The sequence below is a fragment of the Podarcis tiliguerta genome, assembly GCF_965153285.1.
Source record: "Podarcis tiliguerta genome assembly, chromosome: 1".
NCBI lineage: Eukaryota > Metazoa > Chordata > Lepidosauria > Squamata > Lacertidae > Podarcis > Podarcis tiliguerta.
Window position 1 is genome coordinate 114026280 of NC_139534.1, and position 17657 is coordinate 114043936.

Here is a 17657-nt window from a genome sequence, read left to right on the forward strand (position 1 = left end):
ATTGCTCTCTCTTTTTATCTCTACTCATCCTGTAAATAGTTCTTGCCAAGATAATTCTGTTCCTGCATGAATAAAGCTGTAGAAATCCAGAAACTGTACATAAACTTCTCAGTTTACTTCACCCAAGCTGCAAGGTCTGCTAACAGGGATGTATTTTGCTGAGGCTAAGCTCCATTATGGACCTGCCTTCAAGTTTATTTCAAATATGTATGTTCCAATAGTCCAGACTTGTCCAAAACTGCAGTAATTTATTTTAAATGTATCTGACATACATACCTCTCATTTTTAAAAAATAATAATAATGCAAGTTTTCTCTACACTTCTGACACAATTTGTCACATTTGTGGGCATCTAAGGAGCAAGAAACTTCCAACCAAGCACTCAGAGTGTAGAAGAAGCTCTCTTGCAGGAACCTTAAAAGCAGAACCATTTGCCACAAGGCTACACATCCTGTAAATAGTTCTTGCCAAGATAATTCTGTTCCTGCATAAATAAAGTTGTAGAAATCCAGAAACTGTGTGTAAACTTCTCAGTCTAATTCACCCAAGCTGCAAGGTCTCGTAACAGGGATGTATTTGTGCTACGGCTGAGCTACATTATGGACCTGCCTTCAAGTTTATTTCAATTTTATTTCACATTTGTGGGCATCTGAGGTTCAAGAAACCTCCAACGAAGCACTCAGAGTATACAAGAAGCTCTCCTGCAGGAACCTGGTCCTGAATGCACCTTAGAAGCAGAACCATTTGCCTCAAAGCTACATTACAATGTATTGCAGAAAAGCACCTGAACTCCTGGTTGTCTTACATCACAGACCTCGTGGGCAGTAATGCCGTTATCATTGCCTTAATAATCAATGAAGAAAAAGGATACAGACTGAAGTTCAGAGAAGTTCATTTCTGGATTCTGCAATCTTATCTACTTAATGGCTAATCTCATTTACTCAGAGAAACCTAGAGTTCCTATTGGTGAAAGTCCATGTATGTGTGACCTCCTCAGAGTATATAAAATTGGAAAGCAAATTAATTCATCTAGAGTCATTTCAGTCACTGTTAGCTGGTGTCATGGAGCCTCTAGGGACAGTGACCATTTTGATGATCATATGTATCTCTTGCCTTGTTTTCCTTGCAGTCAGGAGCAGGACGCCAGAGAATGCAAAGCAGCTGCCACCTGGCCCACCTCCACTGCCCATCGTAGGGAACGCTCTGCAGCTGAAGACCAACAACCTGGCCCAGGTTCTCCAGGAGGTAAGCCAAAGATGAGCACCTTCCTCAACAGCTGTCTGTTGATGACTGTTACCTGTTTGCAAGCCTCTTTCCATCTGACTCTTTTGGAAGGGGACAATCCATTGTCAGTTTCTTTATTTATAGATGGTACCATCTGTGTGCAGGGCACATTTGCAGAGTATAAGGCAACAGACTCTGCACTTTGACAGAGCAGAGGCAAAAGAGGGAGGGGAGGCATCCAGACCAGAGGAAAAGAATAGCAGAATCGCTGTGATTTCAGTGGCACGGACTTGAGTTTGGCTACATCAGCAGGGATGGGGAGCAGGGACTTGTCGCAAAGGCTCCACAGAAAAGAGGTGGACTTTGAGCAGGTCCCACAACTCCAGAAAGGGGGTTATTTTATTGTCATGTTATTGTCTTATCCTTAAAATAAAAGCCATAAAGCCCCTTTCTGAGTAAAGAACTTTAAAAAGCAATAGTGCAATTTTCATACTATTTTAGAGACAGGGGGCGGGGGCGGGTCCAATTCTCCCTCCACACATGGATGGTTTGGGCATTTTTGCCCTCTGAACATTTTTAGCCTCTGCTGGACAGTGTGGAGTTCATAGTCTTCTTGTTTTTTGAAAAGCTGCTCCTTTATTTTCCCCAGAATGTGCTCAGTGGGAAGGTACTGTAAGAATTCCCTTAGAAAAATGAGTGTGAGGGGGACATAACAGAGCACTATAATCATATTCACGATATAGAGAAAGTGGATGGGAAAACACTTTTACCCCCCTCTCATAATGCCATACCCTCCAACATTTCTCCAATGAAAATAGGGACAGCCTAAGGACATTCTGTGATCAAACTGGGATGGCTTCTCTAAATCAGGGATGTCCCTGGAAAATAGGGACACATGAAGGGTCTGTAATGCTAAAACTTGGAGCCTTCAGTTAAAGCTGAATGTTGGAAGATTTACAACACACACAAGATAGTAGTTCTTCATACAGTGCATATTGAAACTGTGAAATTTACTCCCAAAGAAGTAGCGATGATAGCCTCCAACTTGGATGATTTAAAAGAAATGTTCAGACAAAGTTCATTGAAGGTAAAGCTACCCATAGCTGCTAGCGATGATGCTGAACCTCCACCAGTTCCAGGAACCTGCAGGAGGGGAGCGTGCTATTGCACTCAGGTCTTTTTTTTTAGCTTCCCAGAAGAACTGTGTTGGCCACTGTGATAACAGTTGTGGACTAGTTGGCTTTTGGCCTGATCTAGCTGCAGAAGTCTTCAGTATGTTATTAAGAGTCATGTGGTTCAGATGCCCATAGTGAGTCTGGGGGCAGCGGGGCTCTACATCATCTATATGACTCTCTCCTAACCCACAAACCCACCTAGATGTGTGTCTTTCTCTATCTTTTTTCCAGTTTGGTGAGAAGTATGGCTCTGTGTTCACAATGTATTTTGGAGCAGAACGGGTTGTGGTGCTGCATGGCTATGATGCAGTGAAAGAAGCACTGATTGACCGTGGAGATGAATTTGCTGCCAGGGGACACCTGCCAATAGCTGATGATGTCAACAAGGGATTAGGTATTTTATGCTGGTTGACCAGTGGAGGGGGGGGGGACACAGGAAAATTCCTCTATTCATGAAAATAAAGCAACAGGTGGCGCCCCCCTGGGATGTGTGTTGCCGCCTGCACCCCCTGGGATGCTCCCGCTGCCGCACGCCACCTTACACCCACGGGTGCTTACCCCTGCCCACGCAGGCCGCTCCAGGTGCCGAAGCAGCTAGCTCCGCCTCTGGTTTAGAGCAAGCACCAAAATTTAAAGCAGGATTGAATGAGTCTCTAGCCTTTAAAAATAATGGTCTGAGGTAATTCTGATGTGGGCAGTAAGTGTCAGAGTTATTTGAGCAGAATTCCCTGGCCTGGATCTTGTGAATCAATAAGCTCTACACACCAAGGAAGGGTTTCAAAGTTACTGCAAGCTATCGTTAAATTTGTTATCAAAAAAATAAATAAATACAAATCAACACATTGCACTTAAACAACTAGCAATGTAGTCCAGTTTTCTTTAAGTTCTTTCTGGTTAATATAGTCCAAGAACTATTGCTTCTTCATTATACTGGCAGCTTCAGAGAGAGACCCAGGCTCCATGAGATAAATTATCAGTTAACATAAATATCGAAACATTGAGGCTCCTGCTCTTCCAACCTGCTTCTTCTGCTCTCCCTTTCAGTCCATCCATCTTCTTCATGCCCATTTCCTCTTCTGCTTTCCAGGAATTATATTCAGCAATGGGGAGGTGTGGAAGCAGCTCCGACGCTTTGCCCTTACCACCCTGCGCAACTTTGGCATGGGAAAGAAAAGTATTGAGGAGAGAATCCAGGAGGAAGCACAGTTCCTGCTAGAAAAGTTCCAGAACACGCAGGGTGGGTATCCACTGCCCCTCATCCACATAGGCTTATCAAGCAGACCCCCTTGAACATCACAACAGATTCTGGGGTACATTACAACAGATTATTAACCACCAACTCATAAAGAAATAGCATGGTAGGTACAAGGAAATCATTAAAAAATTAAAATCGTAAAACACAGAACTAGTGACCAACACTGAATCAAATAAATTGCCTAAAAACACTTGTGAAATACAGTGGTACCTCAGGTTAAGTACTTAATTCGTTCCGGAGGTCCGTACTTAACCTGAAACTTTTCTTAAGCACCACTTTACCTAATGGGGCCTCCCGCTGCCGCCGCACTGCCAGAGAACCATTTCTGTTCCTATCCTGAAGCAAAGTTCTTAACCTGAAGCAAAGTGCTCTGCAGATATTATTGATTTCCAACTGCTTTCAGCCCCAACAGTCATCAGTGGTCCAGAAGTTAGAGTCTAGCAGCATCTGAAGTGCTTTAGATTCCCTAGTTTTAGTCTAGAGTTCACCAGGGCCTGCACCACTGTGGTCACCCTTTCCTATCTAAGGATATATTAGCTGAAGCTGGAAGAAAGCACTTTGGAAAGTCCTTGGAAGAAACCACTCATAGCCACTGAAGATGCCCATGCCTCCAGAATTGTTGTGAGAAAGGCAGCTCCCTGTCTGACCCCTGAGGCCAGGAGCCAGGAAATGGCAGCTCAGAAATTCCAGACTAGATTATTGACTAAAGCTGTAGTGGGGTTGTATAATTATTTTTTTGTTGTCCTTCCAGAGAAGCCCTTGGATCCAACCTACTCGCTCAGTTGCGCTCTCTCCAATGTCATTTGTGCAATTGTCTTTGGGAAACGATACGATTATAATGACAAGAAGTTCCTATCCATGATGAGCTTAATGAATGAAAACTTTCAGGTTTTAAGCTCTTCTTGGGGACAGGTAGGTGCCATCTTTTTAAAGGCCCTTTCCCACAAAGTCTAAATTTCCCTGCTGTTTAAATGTCTTTCTTCCAGGCTTCTCATGGCCCATACTGCCTCTGCCTCTTAATATTTCTGTTAATGTCCTAGTTGCAGGTTTGCCATGAGCAACTGGTTAGCCACTGTGACAGCACAATGGGCCACTGACCTGATTCAATAGGCTCTTCTTATGTTTTTAATTTGGAGAGCCAATACCAATACCTGGGTCTAATAACCAAGGCTTGACTTAACTCAACAGCAGACCAGTGGAATAGGAAGTAAAGCTTAACGAGTAAAACCCACAGGATCAATACTGTAACCAGAACTAATCACTTGGGATGTATATACACTGCCATTGCCTCTGCATCCAATGTGCTTCCACTAATGGTTTGAGAAGGTGTGAATACATGATGTTAGTCACAATCGATATCTAACCTGCCATTTCTTATGAAAAGTTGCGCCTTGCTGAATTTTAAGGCAGGGATGTGTACACGGACTGGTTTCAGTAAGAGAAACAGATGGGGCTACATTTAGAGATATGTATGTAATCCCATAGCTCAGTTTTAGAGCATTTGGCTTGTTTATTTAGGGTCCCAGAGTCAATCCCTAGTACAGGGGTCTGCAACACGCAGCCCTGGAGCCACATGTGGCTCTTTTACACCTTTGCCGCGGCTCCGGGATGGAGCATTGTGCGCCCCGACACTCCCCACTGTGGCGGGTGCTGTACTGGCTGTGACGTTGCATGGGGGCGGTGCGTGCGTTAGTCACGCACCGTCCCGACGTCACCTTCCTGCCTGCCCGCCCGCTACATTGTAAGGGGCATGTACGCTGGTCACTGCATTGAAAGGGGGCATGTACGTTGGTCACTGTTTTGAAGGGGACTGAAGAACACACACACACAAAAAAAGGTAACTTGTTAATTTAACGTTTATTTCTATGAGGAGGAGTAATTCTGAGGGGTCAAACAAAGAAATAATTAAAAAAGTGACAAAAAAGTTATTTTTATAATGATGGGTTTTGCGGCTCCCAGTTTTTTTTTTCCTTCGGAAACGGGTCCAGGTGGCTCTTTTTGTCTTAAAGGATGCAGACCCCTGCCCTAGTAGCATCCCTGGTTAGGGATGGGACTCCTGAATGAAACCCAGCAGAGCTGCTGCATAGGCACTACTGACCTTGAGAACCCAATGGTTTCATTCAGTATATACCTTTTAACATGTGGATGCGGGGGGGGGGGGTAATTGGGTTGTTGTTTTTATTTTGATTATGCATTTTGTGGTTCTATATTTTTATTTTAGTCTGTGAACCACCCTGGGACCTGTGGGTATAAATTCAATAAACAATAATAAAAAAATAATGATATAAGACAACTGATGGGGAACATCTACATAGATTTGGGAAGCATTGGTAGTGAAAATGCTGGTGTGTGGACAACAGAGTTGACATGAACACAAGGCAACAGGGGCGAACATTATACTGAAGCCCAAGTTTGGACAAACCCTGACTGAGGTTGGTGCCAATGGGTCTCTTGTGTTTCTTCTAGCTCTACAACCTCTTTCCTTCTTTGATGAAATGCATCCCAGGGCCCCACCATAAAGTGCTGAAAAACAACTTGGCAGCCAGAGAGTTTGTTTTGGAGGAAGTTGAAGAGCACAAGGCCACTCTGGACGCCAACTCACCTCGGGATTTTATCGACTGCTTCCTTATGAAAATGGATCAGGTAATCATGAAAACTCACAGACCTCTCCAAGTGGGTTCTCATGCCACTCCTGAAGCTTCCCAACCAGCAGACTTCCATCTAGCTTCTTGTGGGGAGTGCCAAGGAAAGAGATTCCTGCCCACACCCCATTGGAGTAGATTCATTTCCCATTGCTGACCTGTTCTTGCAGTAAGTGGGAAGTTCTTTCTAATGATTAGCCCTCTGGGCAAGGAATGTCAAGAGGAATAAGCTGTAAAAGGACTTGAGATAAGATGTTGTGTCTTGGGAAGGGAGCTGGTCCCAGTGGCACAGTTAAATTCTTGTTATGTTGTACTCCGAACAATTGAGTTGACTCCACTGACTGTGTTGTGTGTTTCTGCAGGAAAAAGGTAATAGTGCATCCCATTTCACCATTGAAAACCTGGCCATAAGCACAGTTGACTTGTTTGTGGCTGGAACAGAGACCACCAGCACCACACTGCGATACGGGCTCATGATCCTCCTCAAATACCCAGAGATACAAGGTAAAAAGGATGTGATGTTAGTATTTATTATTCTAGTTCTCTCCTCGATTTATGTGTCACAGGTCCAAGAGGTGGTTGTTCTGCCACTTCCCCCAGGAAAACCCACTGTTCATTGCTGAATGTTAATCATCGCTGACTGACATCAGCAGTAAACAGAAGACTTTCCTGGAGAAAACGGGGGGGGGGGGACCAAATGCTCAGACCCATGCCTAGTAATCAGAGACCTGTGCCTAGAAATCCCAGCAAAAACAGACGTGTGGATGAGCTCTTATAGCTGACCATATTGCAAACCCCAGGATTTTATATACAAAAAGTAACAACTTGAACTTGGCCCAGTAGTATAGTGGCAGCCAGTGCAGACTAAGGCATCACATCCTGCACCAGCTGGACTTTCTGTGCCAGCCTGAAGGGTAGCCCACAAAGGCACAACCACAAGGGCCAGGGGTCAAAAGGCCCTCAGGTAGGATCAGAATCACTGTAGGACAGTGCCTCCAATAGGAATCCCTCTAAGCTGGACCATCACTTGCTCCTAAAACTTCCCTAAAGAGGAGGCTTTTGTCCCTCTGGGCTCCTTTTGGATAGAAATTGAATTAATATATAAATAATTGCAGTTATACTATGTTTCCCTGTTTACAGATGCATTACTGAAGGTGAGCTACAATAATTTGTCTGAGTTAATGTGATGAGTCAATAGAAAGTTGGTATCAGAAAACAATTGAAAGCTCCAAAATGTTCAGGGGCTGGCAGGCACTCCCATGGAATTTCAATTGCTTCTATGATGTTTCCTGCACTGGTGTTAAACCTCATTCTTCCCATTATAGAGAAAGTGCATGAAGAAATTGACCGAGTTATTGGCCGATCACGAAGTCCTTGCATAGCAGATCGTGGGGCAATGCCTTACACAGATGCTGTCATCCATGAGATCCAGAGGTTCATCTCTCTCATCCCACTGAGCGTCCCTCATGCAGTACTCAAAGACACACCGTTCAGACAATATGTCATTCCAAAGGTCAGCTCTTTTCTTTTCTTTTTTAAAATAAAATTTATTAGATATTTTATAATTATAAAAAGAAAAACAATGAAAAAAGACAATAGGTCAGCTCTTTTCAAGGCTCTAAGTAGTAATAGTAGGCTGCTAGCCATGATGGCTATATTCTACCTCCATGGCGAGAGGCAGCATGCTTCTGAATACCAGTGGGTGGAAACCACAGGAATTGAGAGTGCTGTCTTGCTTAGATTATGTTTAAGGGCTTCCCATGGGCATTTGGTTGGACACCATGAAAACAGGATGCTGGACCAGATGGGGCCATTGGACTGATCCAGCAGAGCTTTTCTTCTCTTCTTATCTACAAGCAAGGGAAGTGTTGTTGTTTAGTCGTTTAGTCGTGTCCGACTCTTTGTGACCCCATGGACCACAGCACGCCAGGCACTCCTGTCTTCCACTGCCTCCCACAGTTTGGTCAGACTCATGTTTGTGGCTTTGAGAACACCATCCAACCATCTCGTCCTCTGTCGTCCCCTTCTCCTTGTACCCTCCATCTTTCCCAACATCAGGGTCTTTTCCAGGGAGTCTTCTCTTCTCATGAGGTGGCCAAAGTATTGGAGCCTTAGCTTCACGATCTGTCCTTCCAGTGACCACTCAGGGCTGATTTCCTTAAGAATGCATGCGTTTGATCTTCTTGCAGTCCATGGGACTCTCAAGAGTCTCCTCCAGCACCATAATTCAAAAGCATCAATTCTTCGGCGATCAGCCTTCTTTATGGTCCAGCTCTCACTTCCATACATCAAGGCAAGGGAAGTAGTTTAGCCCAACTCCTAAAGTGTAGCTGGGCACCTTCAGGCCTGTCTTCTGAAGCTGCCCCATTCTTCTCTGTATCAACAAAGTACCTTCCTTCCTGTTAGTGCCTTCCCACACCATTCCTTTGTGAGAGTCAATTTTATGCTTTCGTTGGGTGTCATGGCCATCAAGCCCATTTCTTTGCACTCTCTGCAGGGCACTACCATATATCCTATTCTGACGTCTGCACTACATGACAGCAAAGAATTTCCAAACCCCAAAGAATTTGACCCAGGACATTTCTTGCACAAAGATGGCACCTTCAGGAAGAGCGACTATTTCATGCCTTTCTCAGCAGGTAAGAGCTCTGCTTCCTCAGTAGGCTGCAGTCTTGGCCAGCTCAGGTCTTTCCTGTCTCCCTAATTGGCTGGTGTCGGGGCAATGAGGGGGAACCTCCTTCCTCCTGCAGCCTAAACTGGAAGGGCTGCCAGTTTGTGAGAGAGGGGCAAAGGCTTCTGGGTCCATCAGAACTCCTTGTACCTTTCCTGTGGCCAGCTGAAGCAAAGAAATGGTGGAAAGACTGACTCTCCCAGGAGCTGTTCTAGAGCAGCACCTTTGCTCCTTTGGCATGATTCTTATTTTCTCCGTAACAGCCAAAGTGGTTGTTATGCATCTTACACTTTGAGTTTCCTTTGCAGGGAAGCGGATATGTGTGGGGGAAGGTCTGGCCCGTATGGAGATCTTCTTGTTCTTGACCACCATATTACAGAACTTCACTCTGAAGTCCATCATTGACCCCAAGGACATCGATCTGACACCGGTGTTGAGCAGCGTAGGCAACTGCCCTCGGCCCTATCAGCTCTGCATTGTTCCTCGCTGAAAAGCCTGCCTCAGGATGGCTGCACATGTGGAAAAGTCGCAGCCTGGCAAATCTTTGTTCAAAAAAACCATAACACAATATCTCCTCACGTGTGGAGCCGTATCTTCTTACCTGACTATTTGTTGAAATTTTACTTTGGGGATCCTGCTAGAGACTATTTCACGTTGAAGACATTATTGCAATGGACAAATAGCAGGATTTAGAAATTAGTTACACACAAAAATCCCATTCTTATCTTTCTTGCCCCTTCATATGCATATGTGTGCAGCGGCGTAGCTAGCCGCTGGAGTGACTGGTGTGGGGGCATGTCCTGCAGCCAGGGGTGTGTTGAGCGACCCATGGGGGTGGGGCAAGCCTCTCCAATGCTTGGAGCCTCTCCGCCCCCTCCCCCTCAGCTGTAGGACGTCTGAGGGAGAGGCAGTAGGCAGATACAAATCCCACATTGCAGCGCAAAACTTGCATGTGCCTAAGCCACCATGTCACTCCAAAAAATTTCTTGAGCCCAATTTTTTAAAAACTGATTTTGTCACACACCCCTCAATGATGACATCTGGGGCAGACTGTACCCCCACCCCACCCCTTCCTCCGCCACTGTATAAGTGTGATGGACAAAATCTGCCAAGATTGAAGCTTTTTAGCCACTGAGAAGAAGTCTTGTTACTCTTTGTGCTAAATGAAGCCAATCAGAGTGGAAGGAACTGAGTCAACCACTGAGGAACTGGGGACCCTCAACAGTGGTTGGACTCTTGCGCCCATCACCCCTGATGTTGGCTGGGGCAGATGGGGGCTGGAGTCCAGGAATATCTGAAGGGCTGCAGGTTTCCCATTCTTGCCATGAGGGCTCAGTTGGGACAACTCCCATAATCCCATTTCATTGGCTAGGTGGCTGGAGATAATGGGAGCTGCAGTCCAGCAACAAAATCTCCAACCTTGACTTGGTGGGTTGAAGTGCTGCAGGCTGTAGAAGATGGGTGGGTCAAGGCCCCTGTCTGAGATGACCTTTTCATTTCCTCGCATGTCGTACCTGAGATACAGCAAAGTTGTTTAACTGAGTGACAACATAAGCTTTTTTGGTAACCCTTCTATAGATCTGTACACTGAGATTGGCATGTATGTCAATGCTAATAATAAAGTACAGGCAGAAAATTTTATTTGGAAAGATATTCCAATAAACTCAATTTGGAGTTTCCCAGTGCTAGTACAAACTGTCTTTCACTTTCAGCCAGAGCTAAGAAGGAAAGTCTTTGGAGGGTGCTGCAGAAATCAGTAGCTTTTAAAATCTCTACCCCTTTCATCTAGTAGAACATCCTTGAGACTTGACATTTACAAATGTTTGCCAATAATTCCTTTAAGGGTAACCATATTCTAAAGAACAGATAGCAATACTGGATGCAACTGAACTTCTCAGTAAGTATGGGAAATGAACTAAGTTGGATCCAGTGATCTGCTAGTCCTAGGAAACATATCTTCAAGAAAGGCACAGAGCATAGATGGGCAAGATCTCCCAAGCCCACCTTGGATGAACTTGGATGGAGAATATAAGTGAGGGCCAAATAACGCTAGAGGGATTTTAAAAAGCACTGTGAAACGCGAGAAGTATTGTTAAAAGGGAATAAAAAAGAAAGGTTTAAATAATGACAATACAAACCTAAGAAATGCGTATATTAATAATGACTATGAAAGATTTACGGAAAAGCTGAAGGAAGTGCAGAAAAGAAAGGCTTTGTGAAAATTGGATGTGAAATTATTGTGTGATTTGGTTTTCTTGTAAATTAATAAAAAATATTATATATAAAAAAAGAACTTGGATGAGAAAACTTCTTTTTTATCCCCCTGAGCCCAACCGAGGCTCTCATTGTCTTTAAAATTCTAGAACAGAGTGAAAATGGCCCTCCCTCAAATTCTCCACTTACTTTGTGGGTGGCAAAATAAGGAAGGTCATTTCACTGAATATTCCCCAAGGGAGGACTGAAAATCTCCAGGAGGAGTTGGAGAGGGAAAACTTTCAAAGAATTGTCAGAATTTCTTTCCTCTCAGCCTTCCTTCAACCCTGCTCCCATTCAGTGTAACAGAAAAATGTTTCCCTAGTACAAATTCAGAGGCAGTCTGGGCAAAATTGGTGAGGGGAAGTCCACCTATGAAGTTAACCAAGGGAGAAAGGTCTTCCTCTTCTGTCTTCAGAATTTTTCTTTTTGGTTCCTGCACCCTCTCAATTATGCTCCTATTCAAAGTAGTGAAGTAATGTTTCTCCATTGCACTGAATGGAAGGGGCAAGAGGAAGGAACTTATATCTGATTTGCATTTTAATTCAAGCTGGAGAAGAATTCGGGTCTTGAAATGCATGTCCTCTGTCCCCATTGAAACTCCTGAAGGTCTTCTCCAAACCAAAGTTTGGAGAAGTGTGCTGGTTTCACTTGCATAGAAAACCACTGCTCTACTTGTTCTGGAGAATAAGAGCACATCCAGATGTATGTATTTTTTTACCTGTTTGTGAAATGGAATGGCTTTATACATGTCCTTCACCCTCCCAGAACTAAATAAATAATACTTTGACAAAGTGAATGCTGTCACTTGTAAAGATTATGCAAGTATAGCAATTTTATTTGCAGATTTATAAACTGCTTTACAACCAAACATTACTGCAGCTGTGTACAGTAAAATACAAAGGATTCCTAATGCAGTAAACTACATTTGCTTTGGATAATTTATTCTGACTCTGTGAGGCTTCAGGAGGAAAGAGTTGCTTTGCAGGCCACTGATACCTTCACCCCCTGACATCCTAAGCTCCTTCTAGTTTCTACCAGGCATTGCTTATGCACTTCGGAGCTTTGCCTTTGTTTCTAATGTAACCCAAGCTACTGCCATTCATTGTATTAGTAGCAATCCAGCACAACTTCATTTACTAGAGTAAGGTGTGGCAGTTATTGTTCCCCCTTCTCTTCCAAGAAATAGATGCAGGAGCATGCGCAGTAGGTTGCTTTTTAGGGTGGTTTGAATGGCTGCTCTCAGAAGATTCTGGCAGTCTAACCTGGCCCTGGGAGAGAGAACAAAAGAGAACTCTGCTGGACCAGGTCAAAGGCCTATCTAGTCCAGCATCCTGTTCTCACTGTGGCCAACCAGATACCTATGAGAAGCCCTCAAGGAGCAACTGAGCGCTACAGTGCTCTCCTCCCCATTTGCAGTTCCCAGCAACACTTGAGGGCTATTCCTAGAATCATAGAATCATAGTTGGAAGAGACCACAAGGGCCATCGAGTCCAACCCCCTGCCAAGCAGGAAACACCATCAGAGCATTCCTGACATATGGTTGTCAAGCCTCTGCTTAAAGACCTCCAAAGAAGGAGACTCCACCACACTCCTTGGCAGCAAATTCCACTGTCGAACAGCTCTTACTGTCAGGAAGTTCTTCCTAATGTTTAGGTGGAATCTTCTTTCTTGTTGTTTGGATCCATTGCTCCGTGTCCACTTCTCTGGAGCAGCAGAAAACAACCTTTCTCCCTCCTCTAGGTGACATCCTTTTATATATTTGAACATGGCTATCATATCACCCCTTAACCTCCTCTTCTCCAGGCTAAACATGCCCGGCTCCCTTAGCCGTTCCTCATAAGGCATCGTTTCCAGGCCTTTGACCATTTTGGTTGCCCTCCTCTGGACACGTTCCAGTTTGTCAGTGTCCTTCTTGAACTGTGGTGCCCAGAACTGGACACAGTACTCCAGGTGAGGTCTGACCAGAGCAGAATACAGTAGCACTATTACTTCCCTTGATCTAGATGCTATATACTCCTATTGATGCAGCCCAGAATTGCATTGGCTTTTTTAGCTGCCGCGTCACACTGTTGGCTCATGTCAAGTTTGTGGTCAACCAAGACTCCTAGATCCTTTTCACACGTACTGCTCTCAAGCCAGGTGTCACCCATCTTGTATTTGTGCCTCTCATTTTTTTATTTTTTTTTGCCCAAGTGCAATACTTTACATTTCTCCCTGTTAAAATTCATCTTGTTTGTTTTTGCCCAGTTCTCTAATCTGTCCAGGTCGTTTTGAAGTGTGATCCTGTCCTCTGGGGTGTTAGCCACCCCTCCCAGTTTGGTGTCATCTGCAAATTTGATCAGGATGCCCTTGAGTCCATCATCCAAGTCGTTGATAAAGATGTTGAATATGACCGGGCCCAAGACAGAACCCTGTGGCACCCCACTAGTCACTCTAACTGTGTAGTGCATCAATGACAGCTCCATAATGAAATCCAGAGTCAGGCCACCAGGATTTAATATTTTGGTTTTCTAACACATTGCTTTAAAAAATCCCTCCACCTTAAAAACACAGACATTTAAAACAAATTACTAATAAAATCTCATGATTAAATTTATGGCACATGACTGCAGTTCTGTGCATGGTTGGGAGTAAGCAGCATTGAACACAGTGGTGCGTATTTCTGCTTTATAGGTTCAATTTTTAAAACACGTTTGGTTTTAGCAAATGACATCCAGACAGCAGAAACACAACCTTTTACTTTTAATTAGCGATGCAAACAACTTTTAGTTATTTATTTTTCAATTTTTACAACAAAATCAAACAGCCCCCTGTCTCCCCACCTCCCCTACGCATCCTCCCCCCTTCCTCACATGCCCCCAAACCTCTGTATTCCTCCCTAGCCCCAATTGCCCTTAATCCGCCCCCATCCCACAGCATTTGTATTTGTTTGTATGATCAGTGGCAAACCTGTACTTTCACTACCAATTCCCCTGACACATCTAATCTAAGGATGGCCTGCTGCTTATGATGTAACAATGCAAGCAATCCAGAATTTACAGACATTTATAGACCATGTCCACACAGGATTAAAGTGTCGTATTTTGTCTCAAACTGCCCCAATGAACAAGCTTATATTAGCTGACGAAAACCCTCTCCCATGCCCACACTTTTAAGCAGTTTGCCATTGCTTCTTTTTATCTAAGTTGTATATAAAAATAGGAGGAGGTCTGTGGCAATTTGTAAAGGGAGTAAGATTTGCTAGGGCATACTTCCTCAGATGCAGAATGGGTGGCAACAACAACAACATAGTATTAGTATTATTAATAATGTACAGTGGTACCTCAGGTTAAGTACAGTGGTGCCTCGCAAGACGAAATTAATTCGTTCCGCGAGTTTTTTCGTCTTGCAAAGCACCAATGTGTATTGACAGTTTCCCATAGGAATGCATTGGCGGTTTACAAAAAAAGGCGCAAGACGTTTTGTCTTGTGAAGCAAGCCCATAGGGAAATCCGTCTTGCGAAGCAGCTCAGAAAACGAAAAACTCTTTCGTCTTGCGAGTTTTTCGTCTTCCGAGGCATTCGTCTTGCAGGGCACCACTGTACTTAATTCATTCTGGAGGTCCGTTCTTAACCTGAAACTGTTCTTAACCTGAAGCACCACTTTAGCTAATGGGGCCTCCTGCTACTGCCATGCCGCCGGAGCACGATTTCTCTTCTCATCCTGAAGCAAACTTCTTAACCCAAGGTAATATTTCTGGGTTAGCGGAGTCTGTAACCTGAAGTGCCTGAAACCCGAGGTGCCACTGTACATTGCTTTTCTCTGGAGGGAGGCAGGGGTATGCATATCCCTAAACATTTTTTGAATCTAATGGGAGAAGAAACTAAAAAAATAAAAATATTTAATTTCTTGTCAGCACAGTGAATTGGAAGTTCCGTTGCTACCCCCGATGGCAGTCTTTGGTCCATTTACTGCATTTATTTTTCCTGATTTGAACTATAAAATGGTGATTTTCTTGAGTCAAAATGAGAGTACACCTACACTATACTGCTTAATATTGATATTTTAGATTGCTGTAACCTGCCATGGGACCTTATGGTGCAAAGCAGGGAAGAATTCAATATACAGTGGTACCTCGGGTTAAGAACTTAATTCGTTCTGAAATATTTTTTATTAACAGGCCAATCACATCACATTGTTCAAATCACATTAGTTCTAGATTATACAGCCAAATTTTAAATTTTTTGGGGGTCCCCATACATCAAGCTCCGCACGAGTCCAAAATTCCAGATGACTCCAGACATCACTTATTTGCTGCTTTTATTAGACAGTTCCATCCAGTTCAATTTGAATAGACCTTTATTACTTTCTTTCTCTTCTTGTTGTTATCATTTATTCCTTTCTTTGCGATCTCTGATGATTTTCACAAACAGATTGAAAATTTGGCGTCTCTGTGTGGGTTTTGTGCTCTTCCAAACTCATATTATTCAGGAACAACCTCTGTTAAATACTTCCATAAACAAAGTTAATCTTCGGTCGGTCCATTATTTTTCCTCAGGCTAGCCCAATAAATCAGACAAGAACTTAATTTGTTCTGGAGGTCCGTTCTTAACCTGAAACTGTTCTTAACCTAAAACACCACTTTAGCTATTGGGGCCTCCCACTGCTGCTGCCGCACGAATTCTGTTCTCATCCTGAAGCAAAGTTCTTAACTTGAGGTACTACTTCTGGGTCAGCGGAGTCTGTAACCTGAAGTTTCTGTAACCTGAAGCATCTGTAACCTGAGGTGCCACTGTATAGTAATAAAGGAGAATGCATGCTTTCTCCCCGAGGATCCCCATGCACCTCACATTTGGACACTAAGCACTGGTTACCCACAAGCGCAGCAGCAAGAATGCAGCCTCCTAGTCATTCTGTGGACCGGAGTCCTGTCTCCTTCCTCTGTGGGCTCATCATGGTGTAGTTATACTGCCTTTATAATAATCAGATCATGGTGCCTTGCCCTGACACAGGAATGTAAGAAGCTGGCTTATCCCGAGTCACAGGGCTCTTCAGGCCCCTATCAAGAGATAATGGGTCTTGAACCTGGGACCATGTGCTTGTAAGACAGAGGCTTTACCACCTCGCTAGTTGCTCTGGCAAAGAAACTCGGTTTATGCAATCTGAACTCTGGTGAACTGAGTTGGCCTCTCTCTGCAGAGGAGCCATAAAGTGTCCCAGCTGTGGCTAGAATGGGCTGAACCTCTGTGATCTGCACTGACAGGAGATTGACTCAAAATACACAGAGCAGCAACAGTTGTTGGCAAGAACACCTGGTGCACTTTGGTTTATGAACCGAACCACGATTTCAAATAAGCTTATGCAAACTGAACTGACAAGTCATTTTGAAAGAGAATTTAACATTGGTATAAGGGAGATATTATGCCAGCTAATTACAGTAATTTTATGGATGTCTATAACCTATTCCAGGAGTATGTTTAAGCTGTGAATCAGTGTAAAAAGGCCAGCAAATATACACAACGGGATATTTACTCTCTTCTTTTTGACATGGTTTTTTGAAATGCTCGAGGATCACTCCTGTTTTAGGAGCTACCCCTTAAAAGGGGACCTCTCAATATTTTCAATAAATAACTTGGCAGGCTTCCATCATCTGCATGCTCCCCTCTTGTACTAAATATGATTTCCAGAGGTGGATGGAAGAATTGCACTAAATGAAAACAAGAAGTTAATTCTCTGTGACACCATGTCCACTAGTGACCATGGTTTTGTCCCCATTAGGGCACATGTGAGTCACTGTTTTGATGAGCACATTAGTGTGTCTTATCAATACAAAAGCACTTCCAGGTTCATGTCTCCAAAATCTATCTTGGTGTGTCCTGTCCACATTAGTGGGTAGTGCTAGATGGGATTGTTGGGGGAAAGCAAATAAACTTCCTTCTCCTGAACCTCTAGCTAATGCATGTATTACTTTAAACCACACAAGAGCACTGTTTGTGTAGCAAGCAAGCCAGCATTTGCTCGTAGTCTTTTTCTAAGTTAACTCCACCTGTAAAAGCATTTCGTTGTTCTCTCCTGATAAGATGCCTGCTATTGCTCTCTCTTTTTATCTCTACTCATCCTGTAATTCGTTTTTGCCAAGATAATTCTGTTCCTGCATGAATAAAGCTGTAGAAATCCAGAAACTGTACATACACTTCTCAGTTTACTTCACCCAAGCTGCAAGGTCTGCTAACAGGGATGTATTTTGCTGAGGCTGAGCTCCATTATGGACCTGCCTTCAAGTTTATTTCAAATATGTGTGTTCCAATAGTCCAGACTTGCCCAAAATTGCAGTAATTTGTTTTAAATGTATGTTGCTCCAAGCCATGAAATCTGTTGTCTTTTTTTGTTTTTTTGTTTTTTTGTTTACCTGTCTGGCATACATACATTTGATTTTTTTTTTAAAAAAAAATAATG

The 17657-nt window shown here is 43.6% G+C and overlaps 1 protein-coding gene across 2 annotated transcripts; it reads left to right on the plus strand.

Moving 5' to 3' along the window:
- The first annotated feature begins 1019 nt into the window (after nucleotides 1-1019).
- On the plus strand, nucleotides 1020-10661 carry LOC310676183 (cytochrome P450 2C19-like). 2 transcript variants are annotated; one of them, XM_083437770.1, is made up of 9 exons: nucleotides 1022-1244; nucleotides 2630-2792; nucleotides 3486-3635; nucleotides 4405-4565; nucleotides 6120-6296; nucleotides 6658-6799; nucleotides 7621-7808; nucleotides 8793-8934; nucleotides 9275-10661. In XM_083437770.1, the coding sequence occupies exons 1-9, from the start codon at nucleotides 1062-1064 to the stop codon at nucleotides 9454-9456; spliced, it is 1488 nt and encodes a 495-aa protein (XP_083293896.1). In that variant the 5' UTR covers nucleotides 1022-1061; the 3' UTR covers nucleotides 9457-10661. The 2 variants fall into 2 exon arrangements, with proteins under 2 accessions (XP_083293897.1, XP_083293896.1); XM_083437771.1 differs by lacking the exon at nucleotides 9275-10661 and having other exon boundaries at nucleotides 1020-1244; nucleotides 7895-8828.
- The last annotated feature ends 6996 nt before the right edge of the window (nucleotides 10662-17657 follow it).